The 17017-nt window shown below is 37.7% G+C and overlaps 2 protein-coding genes and 1 long non-coding RNA gene across 6 annotated transcripts; 2 read left to right on the forward strand and 1 right to left on the reverse strand.

The window, feature by feature from the left end:
* The first annotated feature begins 420 nt into the window (after positions 1-420).
* LOC131313465 (protein DOG1-like 4) lies at positions 421-2670 on the forward strand. Of its 2 annotated transcripts, none has more exons than XR_009196205.1 (3): positions 421-875; positions 1916-2390; positions 2519-2670. XR_009196205.1 is itself a non-coding variant. In XM_058341782.1 (3 exons), the coding sequence occupies exons 1-2, from the start codon at positions 430-432 to the stop codon at positions 2307-2309; spliced, it is 840 nt and encodes a 279-aa protein (XP_058197765.1). In that variant the 5' UTR covers positions 421-429; the 3' UTR covers positions 2310-2353; positions 2519-2670. The 2 variants fall into 2 exon arrangements, 1 of the variants encoding a protein (XP_058197765.1); XM_058341782.1 differs by having other exon boundaries at positions 1916-2353.
* A 1645-nt stretch (positions 2671-4315) lies between these two features.
* LOC131314083 (protein DELAY OF GERMINATION 1-like) lies at positions 4316-6329 on the reverse strand. Its single transcript, XM_058342575.1, has 4 exons — positions 6317-6329; positions 6058-6144; positions 5683-5977; positions 4316-4421 (listed from the first exon to the last, which is right to left on the reverse strand). The coding sequence occupies exons 1-4, from the start codon at positions 6327-6329 to the stop codon at positions 4316-4318; spliced, it is 501 nt and encodes a 166-aa protein (XP_058198558.1).
* Positions 6330-7178: 849 nt separating this feature from the next.
* On the forward strand, positions 7179-12342 carry LOC131313364 (uncharacterized). 3 transcript variants are annotated; one of them, XR_009196180.1, is made up of 5 exons: positions 7179-7696; positions 9198-9261; positions 9417-9515; positions 9745-9864; positions 12047-12342. It is a non-coding gene; the product is annotated as an uncharacterized LOC131313364 (long non-coding RNA). The 3 variants fall into 3 exon arrangements; XR_009196181.1 differs by having other exon boundaries at positions 9424-9515; XR_009196182.1 differs by lacking the exons at positions 7179-7696; positions 12047-12342 and having other exon boundaries at positions 9127-9261; positions 9745-10015.
* Positions 12343-17017: the final 4675 nt, after the last annotated feature.

A 17017-nucleotide genomic window follows, 5' to 3' on the forward strand; every position in this document is an offset into this window, starting at 1 on the left:
CACACACAGAAATTGGGTACGTACCCTTTACACAACAAGAAGTCAACAACTGGCTAACTGCTTCGCGTAAGCCATGCAGAAGCCCAAGTCACACATTTCTCCAGCTCACTACCACACACCCCCTCCCCCCTCTTGCCTTCGTGGCCTCATCCTCCACCCTCCATCTGTCCCCTCACACATCCCAAAATTCAGAAATTATCAATTGCCTTTGGAACACTACAAATGTAGTGCTCTAAGAGTCTCTATCACCACACATTCACGCAGAACTCAGCATGAAGAGTACGGAGCCCACGTGAATCTGTGACCGTCAAAACCTCTGGAGCACCACGTGACGGTGCTCCGGAAGCATAGAATAATCACTCAGACCCCAGAACCTCCACACGTACATATATTCGCTCGTTATATATAAGTAGCCATCCCGAAGTCCACATGATCAAACTTGACAATCTATCTCTAAAAATGACGAAGACAGAAGTAGAGGAGAAGTTCACAGGCTACTTCGACAACTGGGTTTGCCAGCTGGAAGCATTCCTCCAGTTTCTTTTACGGGCTTCCGACGAGAATTCTTCTAATAATACTGATACTGATATTGCCAAGAAATGGGACAGTGAGGCTTTGGTGGCCCAGCTCACGTCCCACCACAAGGACTACTACACGGCCAAATGGGCCGCGGCCCATGAGGATGTGCTTGCCTTCTTTGCTCCGGCGTGGTTGAGTCCGCTGGAGAATTCCTGCCTCTGGATTACCGGTTGGAAGCCGTCCATGATGTTCCGGCTCGTCGAATCGGTCCGGCTGACTCGGCTCCCCGGTGGGAGCCTAGCCGGCATGACCGATAGCCAGCTGGAGAAGATGGAAGAGCTGAGGGGGAAGATCAGGTTAGTACATGAGTATTATAATTACCTCATTTAACTAGGCTTTGTGTAAATATAGGAGTTAGAATATTGGAAGCCTTTTCCGTAAATAATACTCCTAATTTTTTGTGAAAATTTTATGATAGCTACAACCAAACGGGGGTGGCTGCACGATTTTAGTTTATCGGTGATAAAAAATATATAAAAGTTTTGATTTGATTTTTTCTCAGGCCTAGTGTTGTTGAGTTATATATATGATCTACCTAAGCACATATTTAAGTAAATTTTCATTCAATATGAAAAAATATATTTTATTGAAAAAGTTAAATTTTAGTTCATGTTTTGAGCCCAGGGGTTGAACCCCTGTAAACCAGGTGGAGCCGCCCCTGCCATCAAATCGCGCGATGTCTCACTCTTTATTTGCGTTCATTCTCGACACTGTTACATCCCGATAACATATTAATTTTCCTGATTGCTAAATTTTAGAACCTTGGCCAACACTCCTTCACGTATCTTTACCAAAAAAAAAAAAACACTCCTTCACGTATGATCAGACAATCTCAGAATTCGGAGGTACGTACAAGTATTGTTAAGGAAATAAGGGAAATGCTTTAGTAAGGGCGTCCTATACGCACCCTTGAATCTTCTTGAATTTCTAACATTTTGTATGGAAAAATTCTTTAACATTTGTTTGAAATTCGTAATATGAAGGCAAAAACTCATCACATCTGATTGTTATGAATTCAAGGTAGCTGTCATGAAGGCCCCGTTTCACTAAAAAAAATAAATATTTTTTTTGAATTAAATATGATATATTGTAAGAGAACGACATATTTTGTAAAACGAAAAATAATTAAATACTTAAAAAATAAGAACTTAAGCAGAACGAGAAGGAATTCATTTACAAATGTCTTGGAATTCAAAATACTATGCTAAATTAATATTTCTATTTGAAAAATGAGGTCCTACTTTGGCCTCATCCACATGATGGACCACATTGATACCATATGGTCCATAGCTAGCCAGTCCCTTAATAAATTTTGGTTATCCATGTTCTCAAATAGGCTAGAGGAGGAGAAGGTGGAGATGGAAATGGAGAGGCAACAGGTGGCGATGGCGGACAGAAGGATGGTCGAGCTGGCCCGGCTGTCCAGCCGGGTGATAGGCCGAGGCGGTAGTGGCGGTGACGGTGGTGATGAGGTGACGACGGCGGCCCAAATTGATGGGTTGGTGGAGGCGGCCTTGAAGAACTTGTTGGGTGGTCTGGAAAGAGTGATGAAGATGGCCGACTGTGTGCGGCTGAAGACACTCAAGGGCTTGTTGGAGGTGCTGAGTCCAATGCAGTGCGTCGACTTCTTGGCGGCCAAGTCAATGGTTCAGATTCAACTGAGGAAATGGGGGAAGAAGAAAGATAATGATCGACGGAACCACGTCGAAATCCGCGAGAATTCGCAGTAATGTTTAGGGGAATTGAGCGCATATATAGATGAGCATTGTGCTGGGTTAGTGGGTCCATCTCGGGCAACGTGCTGCGATTTGGTAACCACGTGATCGATCCCGTCTTTTTTTTAAAAAGGCGATAAAGTATTGTTGATTTTTTTTTTTCCCCTTGAGAAAGATGGTGTGATATCATTATCTAAATTAAATGTTTCTTCTTCGTTACGCAGATATTCTTCTGGACGAGCCCTACAAGAAACACAAGAATCGGATGATCGATGTAGCTGGATCTCTCTCGTGTGCTCATATGATCTCAGAGTGCCCTGTATTTATCAGAATATTGTAAGCTTCAAGCTGTATCATGTTTTAATTTCGGTTTTTTTGTTTTTTTTGTTTTTGGGTGCGTGTGTAATATATATGTATGTAGGTTGCATAATACCAATAGGAATATACGTAAATATATGCAAAGCCTTAATTACAAACCACAAACAGCATTGCAAGAACATTAGGTTGACGACTTCCATTGCCCTTGGAATACCCAAGTTAATTGATGGCGCCTACGTCATAATTTGTGGCAATAGGGGCCTACATGCACAAGACCCCTATCCAATCTCTCATCAAAACTCTAGCATTCAGTGATTGTTCCGAAATTATTAACACCGCGACAAAATATCCCTGAACTAGTGATACTAGTGAACCCGATTGACGACTCAGAGAGAGTATCAGTGTTTCTTGCAAATTGCCCAAAAGTGTCTAGCCATGGAGGCATTGTTTCATACCTTCAACAGCATAAGCCCAACCACCTTCCTCAGGCCATTGAAGTTGTTGGTTCATTTTCTGAAGACACAAAATAGGCTCAAGTTTGTCCAAAGTAATCTCGCTGCCGCAATACCCTGAAACTCTTATGCATTCATTTCTGCATACGTCAAGTAAGTGTGTGTGTGTGTGTTACTTACCGAAAAAAGTGTGTGTTTGTGTTTTGTTTCCCAACCTGGTAAATTAAATCAGACACCCAACGCTTAAGCTTAAGTTTATTTTGTCGGTTCTCTTTTGCCATTTGTGGTTTCTGACCCAAAAACAAATTTTTTGAGTGTTTGAATCACACATAACAGTCGAGTATATGCCGTAACGGCCGTAAACTAGTCAGTGAATTGGAAAGAGACTCAATATGTAACGGGAATTAGCCGATACATTGTGATTTTCCATCTCAATGGAATATCGGAAGGTAACGGTATCGGAAGTCTCAAAAACCGTTACATATTAGCCGATACGAGACGTAACAAACTTAAAATCTTAACACTTTGTGTTGTAATGACCTTTGCAACAACGCAAACGTGCCCCAAGGCCCCCAACTACGGCAGGACTCTGGAGTGCCTTCGGTGCAGGAGAATTTAAGTCCGGAGATCACCTCTTCTTTTAAAAATTGTTAATCTAACTATTTTAATTATACTGATCTGACCTTAAAACCCTACGTAGCTAGTTTATGCTCTTTTGAGAGTTTTGTTACCGTAGAAACTTTATATCCATTTCAAAATTAATTGGCAATAAGTGGAGAGGTCCCAAACGTTATTAAGTGATCACCAATTCTACTCTCAAGCAACGTGGGACTTTATTTTCTTAACATCTCTCCTCACGTGCAGCCGCGTTTTGAGGGTTCTATCACGTGCAGCCTTTTTGCTGGGGGAGGGGGGCGAATGGGTGGAACGGGTCCCGCTCTGATACCATATAAAAACTTTATTTCCATCTCAAAACCAATTGGCAATAAGTGGAGAGGTTTCAAATGTTATTAAGTGATCACTCATTCGACTCCCAAGTAATGTGGGACTCTATTTCTTTAACATGGTGGAGTTCTTTGTTACAGGAGGCTGTTAATTTCCTTCTTGTGGCTGGTTCTGCCTTTGGTTAGAAAGAAAGAAATCAAACCTTCGTCTCCAAGAAGGAAGAAAACCCGGGGAACTGGACCGTGACTCTTCTATTAAATTACGGAGAAGCTCATTCTCGTTATGATCGATCCACATCCTACCTAGCTAGCCAGATCGATTAGTCTTAGTCAAAGTTAAGGAAGAATCTTGAAGCTCGTCGCGGACAGCTAGAGTCACATTCACCGATTTATTCCACCCCACAATCACTATTCTGCATGCGTACGTAACAAAATGTAATTAACTTCAAACACTAACATCTCCATAAAGTGAAACAAATTAAGAAGTACAAAAACCTACGTAATCATTAATGAAAGCGAAACATATTATGTAAGAAGTACAAAACCATAACTACTACTCTCTCCTCCTCAGTTTGTTTTCTCATGCATGTTTCTATTTTGAGCGGTCCCAACAAAAACGTTCGCTTAATTTCAAAAATAACCATCAAAGTAGGGCAAAACTTCCAATTTTAGCCCATAAATTAAAGTAGTTATGAAAATCTGTTTTTTTTATTGACATATGAAAAATCTGACTTTAACTCTTAAAAATTGAATCCCCATGGGACGGAAGAATTAGTACAATTAATAATCACAAAACCTTAACCTATACTTATACATATATTTTACTTACTCCGTTCCAAAATAAATGCCCAGTCTGCAAAACGAGAACTTCAAAATAATATAAATTTTCAAGAAAAAGTCAAACTTTTTTCATAAATTAATAAAAAAAAGTTAGAAATTTTCTTGTAGATAACGTATTACTACTATTTTTAAGTTCTCCTTTTACGAACTGGACATTTATTTGGGACATAAATGTCCGGTTCGCAAAACGTGAACTTTACAAATTTTCAAGAAAATATCGAACGTTTTTTCATAAACTAATAAAAAACAGTTATAATTTTTTCTTATAGAAAGTATTATTTTTAAGTTCTCATTTTGCAAACCAGATATTTATTTTGAGACGGATGCAGTACTATTAATAATTTACCGGTATTTAGTTCCTACCATGCATGTGATCTCTCTTCCTCCTCCACCCACGAGTGCAATTTTGTTTATCCTCCTTAAAAGAGGGTGAATATTACCCTCATTTTTATTGATTGAAATGGTGTGGATCCTACCACAAGTGATGTTGGTTGTGTTTGGTTGAGAGTTTAGTTTAGTTTAATTTTGGTAGTGGGTGGAGAGAGAAATAGAGTAATTATTGAAGATATGGATAATGATTGGAGAGAAATAGAGAGAGATGTGAAAGTAATAATTGGAAAAATAGGGTAATGATTGGAGAAAGAAGTAGGGTAATGATTGAAAAACAAAACTAAAATAGCAAACGAACAAAGCCGTCATGCTTATCACTACAATACACTTTTTAGTAAGCATGACATCATTTTATGATGAATTCACACTTTTTCAACCAATAAAAAAGAGGATAATATTTATTATCTTTTAAGGAGGGTAGACAAAACTCAACTCCCCACTCACTCACGGACACAAAGCTGAAGCTTCTTGCTAGCCACCAAATACTCCACACCCTGTACAGGTGTCAGTATACCCATCAACTCCCTAAGTGTGCTTAGCCGCAGCTGATCAGCCCCCGACACCAACTCGGCCATGCACTTGCCATGATCGTCCAGCGCCTTTTCCGAGTCACGACTCGACTCCCCCACCGGACTCGCCGCCCTCGCCATCCCCGCCAGCGGCTGGTCCGCTATCTCCTCCTGCAGACTCGCGGCACTCGCCAGCCGCGACGTCCGCTTCTCCTCAGCTTCTCCTCCTCCTTAAACGTCCTCATTTGCAAGGCGTTCACCAGGGCGAGTTGACCAGCGGACAGCTCTCTGAGTCAGCCGGTCCTCGCGCCGTGAAGGAACTCGGTGAGTTGGGCCTCGAAGTCGGCCCCGCACAGCGCGTAAACGAGCCGGATGAAGATGGAGGGTCTTATTTTAGCTTAGAGACAACATACTGCAAGTGGTGCACTTTTAGAGTGAGGTTTTTAAATAGCGGTAGTCGACTACGTACAGTTTTGTCAGGTTGTGATAGCAGAAGTATCGAACGATAAGTAACAGAAATCGGGTGTAGAGATCAAGAATTAAATTTTTTTTTTTTTGTGCCAGAGCACCTGAAACAGCCATAGCGGTACGTCACGGTTGCGAAGAGAGCAAAAAACCGTTTTCAAAAAATGTTACGTAGCAGAGGAATAGAGGTGTGAATATTGGAGAGTACTGATGTAACGGGGTGTAGCTAGCGATATCGGAAAACCGAAAAACCGATAGGTAGCGTGCATCTCTTTACTTGTATTTTTGTTATTTACTGCTTAAATCAGTAGAGTGGCCATATTTCTCTCCACTTCAACGTAACAAATACTATCTGACAAGTAATAAAATACAGTAACGTAGATAATCTACGCAGGTTTCATGGTATGACGCTATGGTTGTTAGTATCATATTTAGGATACTATGTGATGTATTATTAAAATATTAATAGAACGTGTGCTCGATCTAGTACTACATGACAAATGAAATATATTCCATCAATACATTGATGAGGCATCACATGGTTATACTGGTCACCGATGTATTATTGTTTTCATTGTATTCGTATGCATGCTTTGCATAGCTCTTCATATATATCCCATGAGAAAATTATTGGGTGCTCTTGAGGCATCGCCACATGGTGTCCGAATACGCTCGATCACATTTCATATGAGGCCAAACACTTAAGTATATGAACCTCACATGAAATTGTAGTAAAGAATAGTATTGGAACACCACATGAAGCAGTATCCCGAGACGACTGAATAATTACTCATATCCAATATCATGCCATTCTGTCTAAGCTAGCCTCTACTACTATACGATTCACATGCATCTCCTTAATAGCCGGTTTGTAAACGGAATTTAGTAAACGGAATATAATAGATGGATATACTATCATCGTCACTACAACAAATATCACTTTCCATAGCATAATTTAATAGCGTTCTTTAAAGAATGCTATAGTAAAAGACCAACAATAGCATTCCTCAAATTAGAAGGACCAACAATAGCATTCCTTAAATTAGAAGGACCAACAACAGCGTTTCAAAAACACGGAAGGGATTTATAGCATTTTCACTTAAACCACGTCTACCGTCTATAGCGTTCAACACTTCAACCTAAATATTGGGAGAAAACCTTGGCGCCTGTACAGAAGCCTCTGAAATTTTCGAACCCTCCACCGGGGGATGGGGCTTCCAGAAGAGTATGATTCTTAAGTTTCGAATGCTTGAACCGACTTCTCGACGAATCCTCCGAAGCCACCGCTGCTGCTGAGGTTTTCGTCACCAGCGGAGGGCTTGAAGACCAGGGATCGACGGACTTAGCCGATGAAGTCGTTCGTTTTCTGAATATTGGGCGGAAAACCTTGGATCCTCACAAACACCTCTGAAATTTTCTCAATCAGTATTGTGCGAACTGGTTTGGGCGGATCTGATGTGATTCTAGGTTTTTGTTCATTTCAGGTTTGATCATTTTTCTCAATCGTAACTCTTGATTTCGTTTCTAGGGTTTACTCCAATTTGGGTGGTGAAATGTGGATTTTATGATTCATGGGCCCAGAAATAGTTTAGATCTATTTTATAGCTTCAGTTGTGTATGTTTATCTTGCCCGTTAGTTTTAATCTTGATTGTTCAATCTTCTAGTTTCTTCATCTTGCATCCATGCTAGAAGAAACCAGTTAGTTTTTAATGTTCATTCTTTCTTCGGTCATTTAGGAAACATAGTTGGTATATATCTTAATGATTTCTTGTTCTAGAGTTTTTGATTTGTGTGGTGGATTTTGGGGTTTATCATTCATGGGTTAGATACATTCGTAGAGATTACATTTGTTTATCTATTTGTAGATACTTTCTATTTCCCTAAGTCTGTTAGGTCTCTTGTACCAGTTTCCATCCAAGGAATTTTTGATTGCATTGTGGGTTTAGTGTGTAAGTGGGTTAAGGGGCCGGACATCTAGTCCTCTCCCACACGAATCAAGTGGGTTCTTCTATTTCATTGAAGTATTCCGCCAGGAGAGTTTCTGCTCCCGTTGGATGCTGCCCTTCGCTCTCCCATCTTCGCATTCAAGTAAGAGACACCCCAAAATTATGTCTAACGGGGAACTTTTATAGAGAATTGAAAACTTAAATTTGAGCTAAGTTTGGATTCACATTCACACATACAAAAAAGAACATGTACCGAGCTTACCATTCATCTTACTTATTGCTGACGTGACTCTCTTTGGCAATAGTGTCATGTGCCCTTGCTTAGACATCCCATTTAGCTGTATCAACATCATAAAGTCTTGCTATTTGGTACCTTAGATGACCAACTTTGTTTTGTGTATATCTCGGATAACTTTGTTTTGTGAACTGACCTGAATTAGAGTGCCAAAAAAAAGAAAAAAAATTATTGTAAATTACAAAACAAAAGGCATCCTTTCCCTACCTTTTTATTGCTCATAATTTGAAATGCGGGCTGAGATGAATTACAACATTAAGAGGTTTGTTGACCCACCATATCTCAGTAATTCGTACTCGTCATGAGCTCTTTGATTATGTTCGTTTTAAGTCTCTAAACTCAACCCGTCTCTCTCTCTCTGTACTCAGACCCCAATAAGTTTTCTCTCAAATTATTGCTCTCATTTTTCTATCTCTCTCCCTCCACTCATTACCCAAAAAACCTCTCTCAAAACTTTAACAAAACAAAGCCGTTACACATTTTTCTATTTTGTTGCAAATCAATTGGAACGGTGTGTAGTTGTTTCAAATGGATAATTGAAAACCCCATCTATAGTTTGTTAGTCCCGTGATTGATGTTCAGCTTTTCTTGCTATATTATGCCACAATTCTGTGTATATGGTGTTAGATAGATTTATGTAGCCGACCCCAAGTGATTGGGACATAAGGCTCGGTTTGATTTGGTTATAATCTTACCATTTTCAGTAAACCCTAATCATCTACTCTTTATGTTGAAATAAACAGTGTTAACAGCTACCAAATTGGAGATTTTGGATGTTTGATGGGTGTGTTTATCGTTGTTATTAAGGTTAGTCGTAATTTCTACTCTTCGGACTTCATGATTAGGATTATTTACCCATAAACCACACGGGTTTTGACATTTTAAAATGACTTTATTTGTTTACTACACATGCCGGTATATATTTTCTTACTCTGATGTCATGTCCTAATTGGCTTCTTTAGCTTTCAGTACAGAATTTGGGCTAGAATAAATGAAGCTCCAAGCAGCAGTTGCCCTCGCTTGTCTCATTTGTTTGACCTGGATTCAACAAATTATTTGTGGTTAGTGAAAACCAGTGCCACTAAGCAATTTTGTATTGATTGTGTAGAAGTCAAATGCCCCTCAGCTTCTTTACCGTATGCAAGAAAAATTGATTCTGAGAGAGAGAGAGAGAGAGAGAGAGAGAGAGAGAGAGAGAGAGAGAGAGATGTGCATAGCACCTATCTTGTTTTTGTCAAGTTCTATATTCTGGATTCTACATTTACAAAGATATTTTTCCCCCTTTGGCAGATGAAGTTTCTAATACATCCAACATGAACAAGTGAACTTGTACATGTTCTTCAGCATATCAGGGGAACAAAGGCTTTCCTATTGAAACCAACTGCTCCAGCTCATGTGACTGCAGTCCTGGTACGCTAACAATTCCATCGAGAATAATAACATTATAGAAGCATAGCATCATTTTTGGTCCCTAATAAATCGCACTATCGGCGACGAAAACTGCTGCGCTGCATATGTTTTAGTAGGATGCCGAAAACTTTGATTGGTTGGAAGCTTGGTGTATACCCTGTCGACACTTTCCAAGTAACACGGATTGATGGGACCAGCCTTAGGGAATGCCCAGAATGGTGATATTTCAATTTGGTATATCATTTGAATGGTAAAAAGTTTTATAGATGTACTTAGTTACTCCAGCCTTGGTACTTAGAAGTAGATTAAAGACAATGTAGGTTTATCACTTTTCCCATAGTTGAGATTGGGAGATGATGTACTTTTTTGGTCCTGCTTTAACTGTAGTCGAAGATTATGAGTCAGCGGAAAATGAAACAGACAAGAGTATGTGCTTTACTGATGACTGGTGAGTGCTTCTGTCAAGTCTATGTACTTTTCATGTTGCAATAAACCGTTGAGACATTCTCTTTGTATGGGGTTATGAACCTGACCTATTGGCAAATGATTCCACTTGATGGAATGCATGAGAGCACATCCTATTACCCTTAGGGTTGGGCACATAGCATGCCTCCTCGATTCTAAAGCCAACATCATTAGCTGCGCACACTTTAGAATAGCTCCCTTTTATGATTGGCATGTCGTTACCTTGCTTAAGGTAACCTTCTTATATGTAGAGACGAACCCTATTTGATTTTTGCTCTGATACCATCATACCAACAGTTACACAGTGGACTAAAAGAACCAGGTCTTCATGTGTTTTGGGAGGAATGAGATCTAGCACATAACTATTTAGGATTGTTATCGTTGGATTCTGATTAACGCACTATCAAAGGACAGAATTTCTGATTGGTTGATCCGTTGATATATTGATGCACATAAATATTTAGGATTGTTGTTGTAGTATTCTGATTAACGTACAATCTACAAGGGACAGAATTTCTGATTGGTAGATCCCTAGATGCATTGATTCATGTCATATGGTACTGAGTGATGGTCATTTTTCTTAAATTTTGATCATTTAAGTTTGCTGATCTTTTATCTGGCTGCAAAGGGAGCAAGTAAGATAATTGGACTTGATCACCCTATGCGGCAGGCGAGGCTTCATTTTGTGCCTTGTTTATGCAAGGACCAGAACTTAGTCTATTTAATACTCCAGGGACATTGTAGTGCCCTTTTTTGTATTTTTATTTTTATTTATGAGGTTGCTTGGTAGTTGGATCATGAACTTATTAACGTTTCACCTGGAGCTTGGAAGTCTCGTTGTTTTTCCTTGTGCAGTTTATGAACAATGGGGTTTTAAGAAAAATGTGAAACTTGGACATGGTTGGGCGAATACTTGATGATTTGAATTATTTAGTACCAATTCACTGGTCTAGCGACTTTGACCCAGCTTATAATGAAGTAATGTTCACGACGATAAGTTATAGCCATTGACTTGATTAGCGCATGTTATGATCTTATATGGGAGCCATCTAATGGCGGTCCGAAGCTTTTTTGTTCATGTTAATCTGGCATGATGATGATATTATGCATAAGGGGAAATATTCGAGTGCAGTTGCATGGATTACCATTGGAGCTAATTAGTTATTTATCTATCAGACGATCCCATTGACCAAACAAAAGATTATGAGTGTGCAAAAAAAGGAAGGGAAAATATTCTGGTAGTGATCACTTAGTCCAGGGACTTGAATTCTTGATGAGTATGACCAAGGATTATTTGGTGCTGATGCTAGTTCTGTTTTAGGCCATTCTGATTCTGAAATGGAAACAAAGACGCTTATTGACTAAAAGAGAGAAGTTGTCTCACAGTACAAGGTCCAGGGAGAGTTATGTGCTGTAAAACAAAGTTGAACTTAGGACATTTGATAGCCTAGTAATAGTTGGAAAGTCAATGAAATACTCTGCTCAACTAAAACTTGCCCTTATGTAGCATGTAATTTTGGATATCATGCACACATTGGCTTAACATTTATAAAATTCCCAACTCTATAGTGCTTTATCTATTGTGCATGTGCTTGTCGTGTCTATGAAGTCTCAGTAGGGGACCTTGGTCAGTAGTGGAGTTTTCTGAAATTTCATTTTCTTGTACATGAATTAGTAAATTATGTCTGGATAATGAGTGTTCAATATCTCTATGTAGGTGTTCGAGTTGGAAGAGAAGATCAATATTTCCTCCCACTTTGATGAAGATGGAGATTACAATGGTGCCGCTGGAACTTAGTTGAAGTTTTTTCCTTAATACTTCCCGTTTTGTGTCAAGACATGTGGGCAACTTTTGGTACAATAAGATTGTTTCACTCATGCCATTCTATTTCAAAATGTTGGAAGGACATGAAGGCTTGCTATTGAATTTATTTTTATTTAAAGTTACTTGATGTTGGATGGAAATATATTTCTCTTTTGTTTTGAATGAAATCCTTGGTGAATTTATGTGTAGTTCATTGGTTCATTTAGTATTTTGGCAAAAAATTTGTTGTCAAATGAGCTTATGAAATGCTTTTTAGGTAATTTGTAGAGAATATATAGCGTTTTAAGCTATCAAAGGCCTATAATACATAGCATTCTGGAAACGCTATTACAAGTTTATGATAAACAGCAGTCAGAAAACGCTATGATCTGCCCCTCACTTTTAACAGCATGGGCTAATATAGCGTTTTTCTAAACGCTATCTATTACTTTCCATAGCGTTCATTGCCCGCTATAAAAGAGATTAACAATAGCAGACAATAAATGCTATTGAAAGCTTTCCATAGCGTTCATTGCCCGCTATAAAAGAGATCAACAATAGCAGACAATGAATGCTATTGAAAGCGAAGACTTTTAATAGCATCGGCTAATAAGGCGTTCTCTTGAACGCTATGTATATGATACTATAGCGTTTTTGGCATGCTATTAAAAGCCTTATTTGTTGTAGTGCGTGGATAATATATTTGACGTACTTATATCCGGTGTTTGTCACCCGAATATAGATCAAAGATATAATATCTCATGAGATATAATAAGGATACAGGGAGAGGTGGTATTATATTCGTCTTCTTAATTACAAAAATATCAGCACTCTTTTAATTCTATATCCACCTCAAAACAAACCAAGCGTATACATATCTCCTATTCTACGAATTATTCAAAGTTGCAAACAAACAATCTAAATTAAATCATATTCCTCATATATATATATTTGCCTTATCGTATTTTCACTCTTATTATATTCACCCAAAATTAGTGCAAACAACCCGAAATGTTTCTATATTTGAGCAAAAGGGACAAGATGTTTTAACAAAAAAAGGTGAAACGGCGCACCCCACGGTTGGCTGATTGAGCACAGCAATTGATACATTATTGTAATTTGGTGTCTGTCTTCTTGTCTGCAGTGCACTGTTACATGAGGGAAAAAGAAAATTCATTTAGTGGTGGCGGTGCTCAGACAGTTTTCTCTACCACATATTTTTGTGAGGTTCAGAGTGAATTCGCAAACGTTTAAACCCAACCACGGACGATTCTAATATTGAAATTGTTACAAAGACTAGATACATAATTTTGGATGGAATTAGGACCTAACGGAATACTTTAGTTCGAACTAGAGATATACGTGCAAAAATGAAATTTAGAGTAAACCTTAGGACTCGAAAAATGTGTTTAAGCATTAGCGGCTCTGACGATCTCTAAAATACGCTTTCAACCCAATTTTCATACACCAAACTTCTTAACTGTAATATTGACTTCTACGATGTTTTGATACTTTTTTGAAATCTTTTTTTACCCCCATAAAATAGATCTTGATTTGATTTTGTTTTTTGCTCGGCCAAAAAACATTTCTATTACGTAGAAATCTGTTTTAGAACAAGAAAAATGTGAGCACTTCCCTAAAATTCACATATTTTGGATAAATCATCATATGGTTTAAATTTAAAATTGATATTTTAGTCACACAACGTGGGTTAGAAAGTAGAAAAAATTAACATTGTAACCATTCAAATTACTACTTCTACAAGCGAGTCGTAGTACTTTGTGAGTGGCCGGAGCAGCGTCCAATGTTTGACCAGCGCACAGTTGGTCACAACATCTTTTTTCTTTTAAAATTTGAGGAGTAATTATTCCGTAGTTTCGTGGTGCTCCAGCGTTCATACCCATCACAAATTTCTTTGGATTTATACATTTAGTACTGAATTTCACAAAAATATACGATGGATAAGCGTGCTGGGACACCAATGTTGCAGTGCCTAGACCACCGTATGATTTTTCCGGTCAAAGTAATATTTGGGGTGTCCTTGTACCCAAATGCATAAAGGTAAATCTCTTCTCGCACCCCCACCCCCGACACACGCACCTCCCGACCCCATCTCCCCTCTTCCAAAAATACTCCCACGCATCCCAGAAATATCGAACCCATTTTCTCTTTTTTTATTTATATAATAATGTTTATACGCTGTATCTTTTTTCTCTTTTATTTATTTAATATTATTTTAGTATTTCAATTCTTAATTTGGTTGAATCGGTGGAATTTTTTTATCATTTTATCTTCAATAGTTATAATGAGTTTTTGACACTAAAAAAGTTATAGAATCAAATATCTCTTAGGGCTAATCAACGAGAGTCCTAGAAACAAAATTTAATTATGGTCATTTAGGATAAAATGATCAAAAAATTAAAATCTTTCCACCGGTTTAAACGGATTAAAATTTGAAATACTTAATTTTTTAACCTCTTTAGGCCGTTTATTAAAAAATATGGTTAAAAAATTAAGTGTTCTAAATTTCAATCCGTTTGAATCGGTGGAAAGATTTTAGTTTTCTTATCGTTTTATCCTAAATGGTCATAATTAAATTTTGACTCTAGGGCTCTCGTTGATTAACCCTAAGAGATTTTTGATTCTACAATTTTCTTAAGGCTAATTAACGAGTGTCCTAGAGTCAAAATTTAATTATGACCATTTAGGATAAAATGATCAGAAAACTAAAATCTTTTCACCGGTTCAAACGGATTGAAATTTGGAACACTTAATTTTTTAACTATATTTTTTAATATATAAACTGTATAAAGAGGTTAAAAAAATTAAGTTTTTCAAATTTCAATCCGTTTGAACCGGTGGAAAGATTTTAGTTTTCTGATCATTTTATCCTAAATGGTCATAATTAAATTTTGACTATAGAACTCTCGTTAATTAGCCCTTAAAAAATTGTAGAATCAAATATCTCTTATGCATGGCTAATCAATGAGAGCCTAGAGTTAAAATTTAATTATGACCATTTAGGATAAAATGATCAGAAAATTAAAATCTTTCCACCGATTCAAATGGATTGAAATTTGAAAAAGTAATTAAAGTAAAAAAAAACTAAAACAGTAATTAAATTCTTAGTAAAAAAATAGTGAAAGTAAAAAAAAATTATTTAAAGTATTTTAAAAGTAAAACTAAAAAGAAACTAAAAAAAAAACCTAAAACAGGGGCAGGGCGAGAAAAGGAGGGAAAAGGTGGTGGGGCCCGGAGGAGGGGGTTGTCAAGGGGGTGCGAAAAGAGCCTCTCCAAAAAGCCCATTAAGAGCAAGTTTCAAAATTACCTTTTTAGCTATTTTATCTGTCCAAGACAAAAAAAAGAGGGGCTGTAGCAGATTAGTTAAACAGAGAGGTATTTTCCATTTATGAATAGTACTTTTCTATTTCTAGAGAACAACTGTTCACAAGGTAAGTGTTAAAATATTATTTCTTTCTCTCTCCTCCCTACCAATCTCTCGTTCTTCTCTCTTTTTCTCTCTCTCTCTCTCTCTCTCAACCAGTGCTCATCACCATGAAACAAAATTCTTCCCATGTTTGAATCATGCTTTCCTATGGGTTTGATTTTGATGAGAGATCTGCCGGAAAATCAAAGTGGTTGAAACTCCATTTTGACCAGACAAAACTCTACTGTCTTGATGAGAAGAAGCTTTCACTTCCGGCGAACATAGTCCGGTGGAAAAAAGAAACGTGCTTGTTTCTCCACTGCCCACAAATCAATTTGATAAAAACCCAGTTTTCAGCACAAAAAAAGGGAAGAAACTCAAGGGAAAAAATTGATAAAGGAAAAAAGTGGAAGAATGTATATTTTAATTGGTGTTAGATAAAATAGATAGTATTGGTGTAGTTGTGAAAGAAAAAGGTGATAGCTAAATTGTAGTTGTGAACTATTGACATGGTATTTTACCAAATCACTGGTGGAGCATGTACACAAGACTAGTTAAACACCCAATTTTAGGTATTTTATCTATGCAAAATGAGAAAATTAGAGTACAACAGACTAGGTAAAAAGAAAGGTAAAATACATTTGAAATTTTTGCTCGGTAGTTTTGGCCATGTTCTGTAGCACAGGTATAAGTAAAATACTATTGTTTCTCTCTCCTCTCTCTCTCTATCTCTCTCTCCCTCCCTGTGACTAGGTTGTCAGCAATTGTGTGCAGTGTAGGTAAAGTAGGAAGACTGGTGCAGTGTGGGAGAAGAAAATGAATCGGTAAAGTAAATATTGGATACTTTTCATAGGCATTTTTGCTCTCAACTGGTGTACATGCTCTAACCCCAGATGCATGCGTGTCCTACCCTACCCTAGGCAACAATATCGGGAACGTCAGTACGTCACTGCATGCATGTTTCTTCCGAGAAATTATTCATTGCCCTTGGGGCAACACGTCAACTCTTGCTTCCACCAATCAAAATTTATCTTTTTTGGCTATTCTCCTCTGACACCCATCTCCGACCCCACAACACTTTTTCCAAACTTTTCCCCCCGGCTCTCTCCAGACCCTAAAACGTTGCCCTTTTATTTTAAAAAAAAAATTTCAAAACCATCAATTTGCAATCCTATGGAACAGAAACGTAATTATGAGAGCCTTAGAGCCAAAATTTAACTATGTCCCTTTAGAATAATATGATCAGAATAAAAATATCCGCACACCCGTTCAAACGGATTAAAAATTGAAGCACTTAATTTTTAATCATATTTTTTAATATATAAACGGTTTCAAATAAGTCAGCAAAAAAATTTTGAATAAATTTTGAATAAGGACAAAAAAAAATAAATCACTTAACTTATTTAGCAGAACAACCTACTCAAGTTCTCTGAATCAAAAGAAAAAGGCTTTCCGCT

The sequence above is a fragment of the Rhododendron vialii genome, chromosome 13a (genome assembly GCF_030253575.1).
Source record: "Rhododendron vialii isolate Sample 1 chromosome 13a, ASM3025357v1".
NCBI classification, from domain to species: domain Eukaryota; kingdom Viridiplantae; phylum Streptophyta; class Magnoliopsida; order Ericales; family Ericaceae; genus Rhododendron; species Rhododendron vialii.

What these genes read in the sequence shown, in the direction of transcription:
- LOC131313465 (XM_058341782.1), top strand. Translation starts at nt 430, where the DNA reads ATGATCAAACTTGACAATCTATCTCTAAAAATGACGAAGACAGAAGTA. An exon ending in GAGCTGAGGGGGAAGATCAG is followed by an intron (nt 876 to 1,915) that starts GTTAGTACATGA and finishes GTTCTCAAATAG; the next exon opens with GCTAGAGGAGGAGAAGGTGG.
- LOC131314083 (XM_058342575.1), bottom strand. An exon ending in ACTCACCGAGTTCCTTCACG is followed by an intron (nt 5,978 to 6,057) that starts GCGCGAGGACCG and finishes AGGACGTTTAAG; the next exon opens with GAGGAGGAGAAGCTGAGGAG. An exon ending in CTTCAGCTTTGTGTCCGTGA is followed by an intron (nt 4,422 to 5,682) that starts GTGAGTGGGGAG and finishes GTACGCATGCAG; the next exon opens with AATAGTGATTGTGGGGTGGA.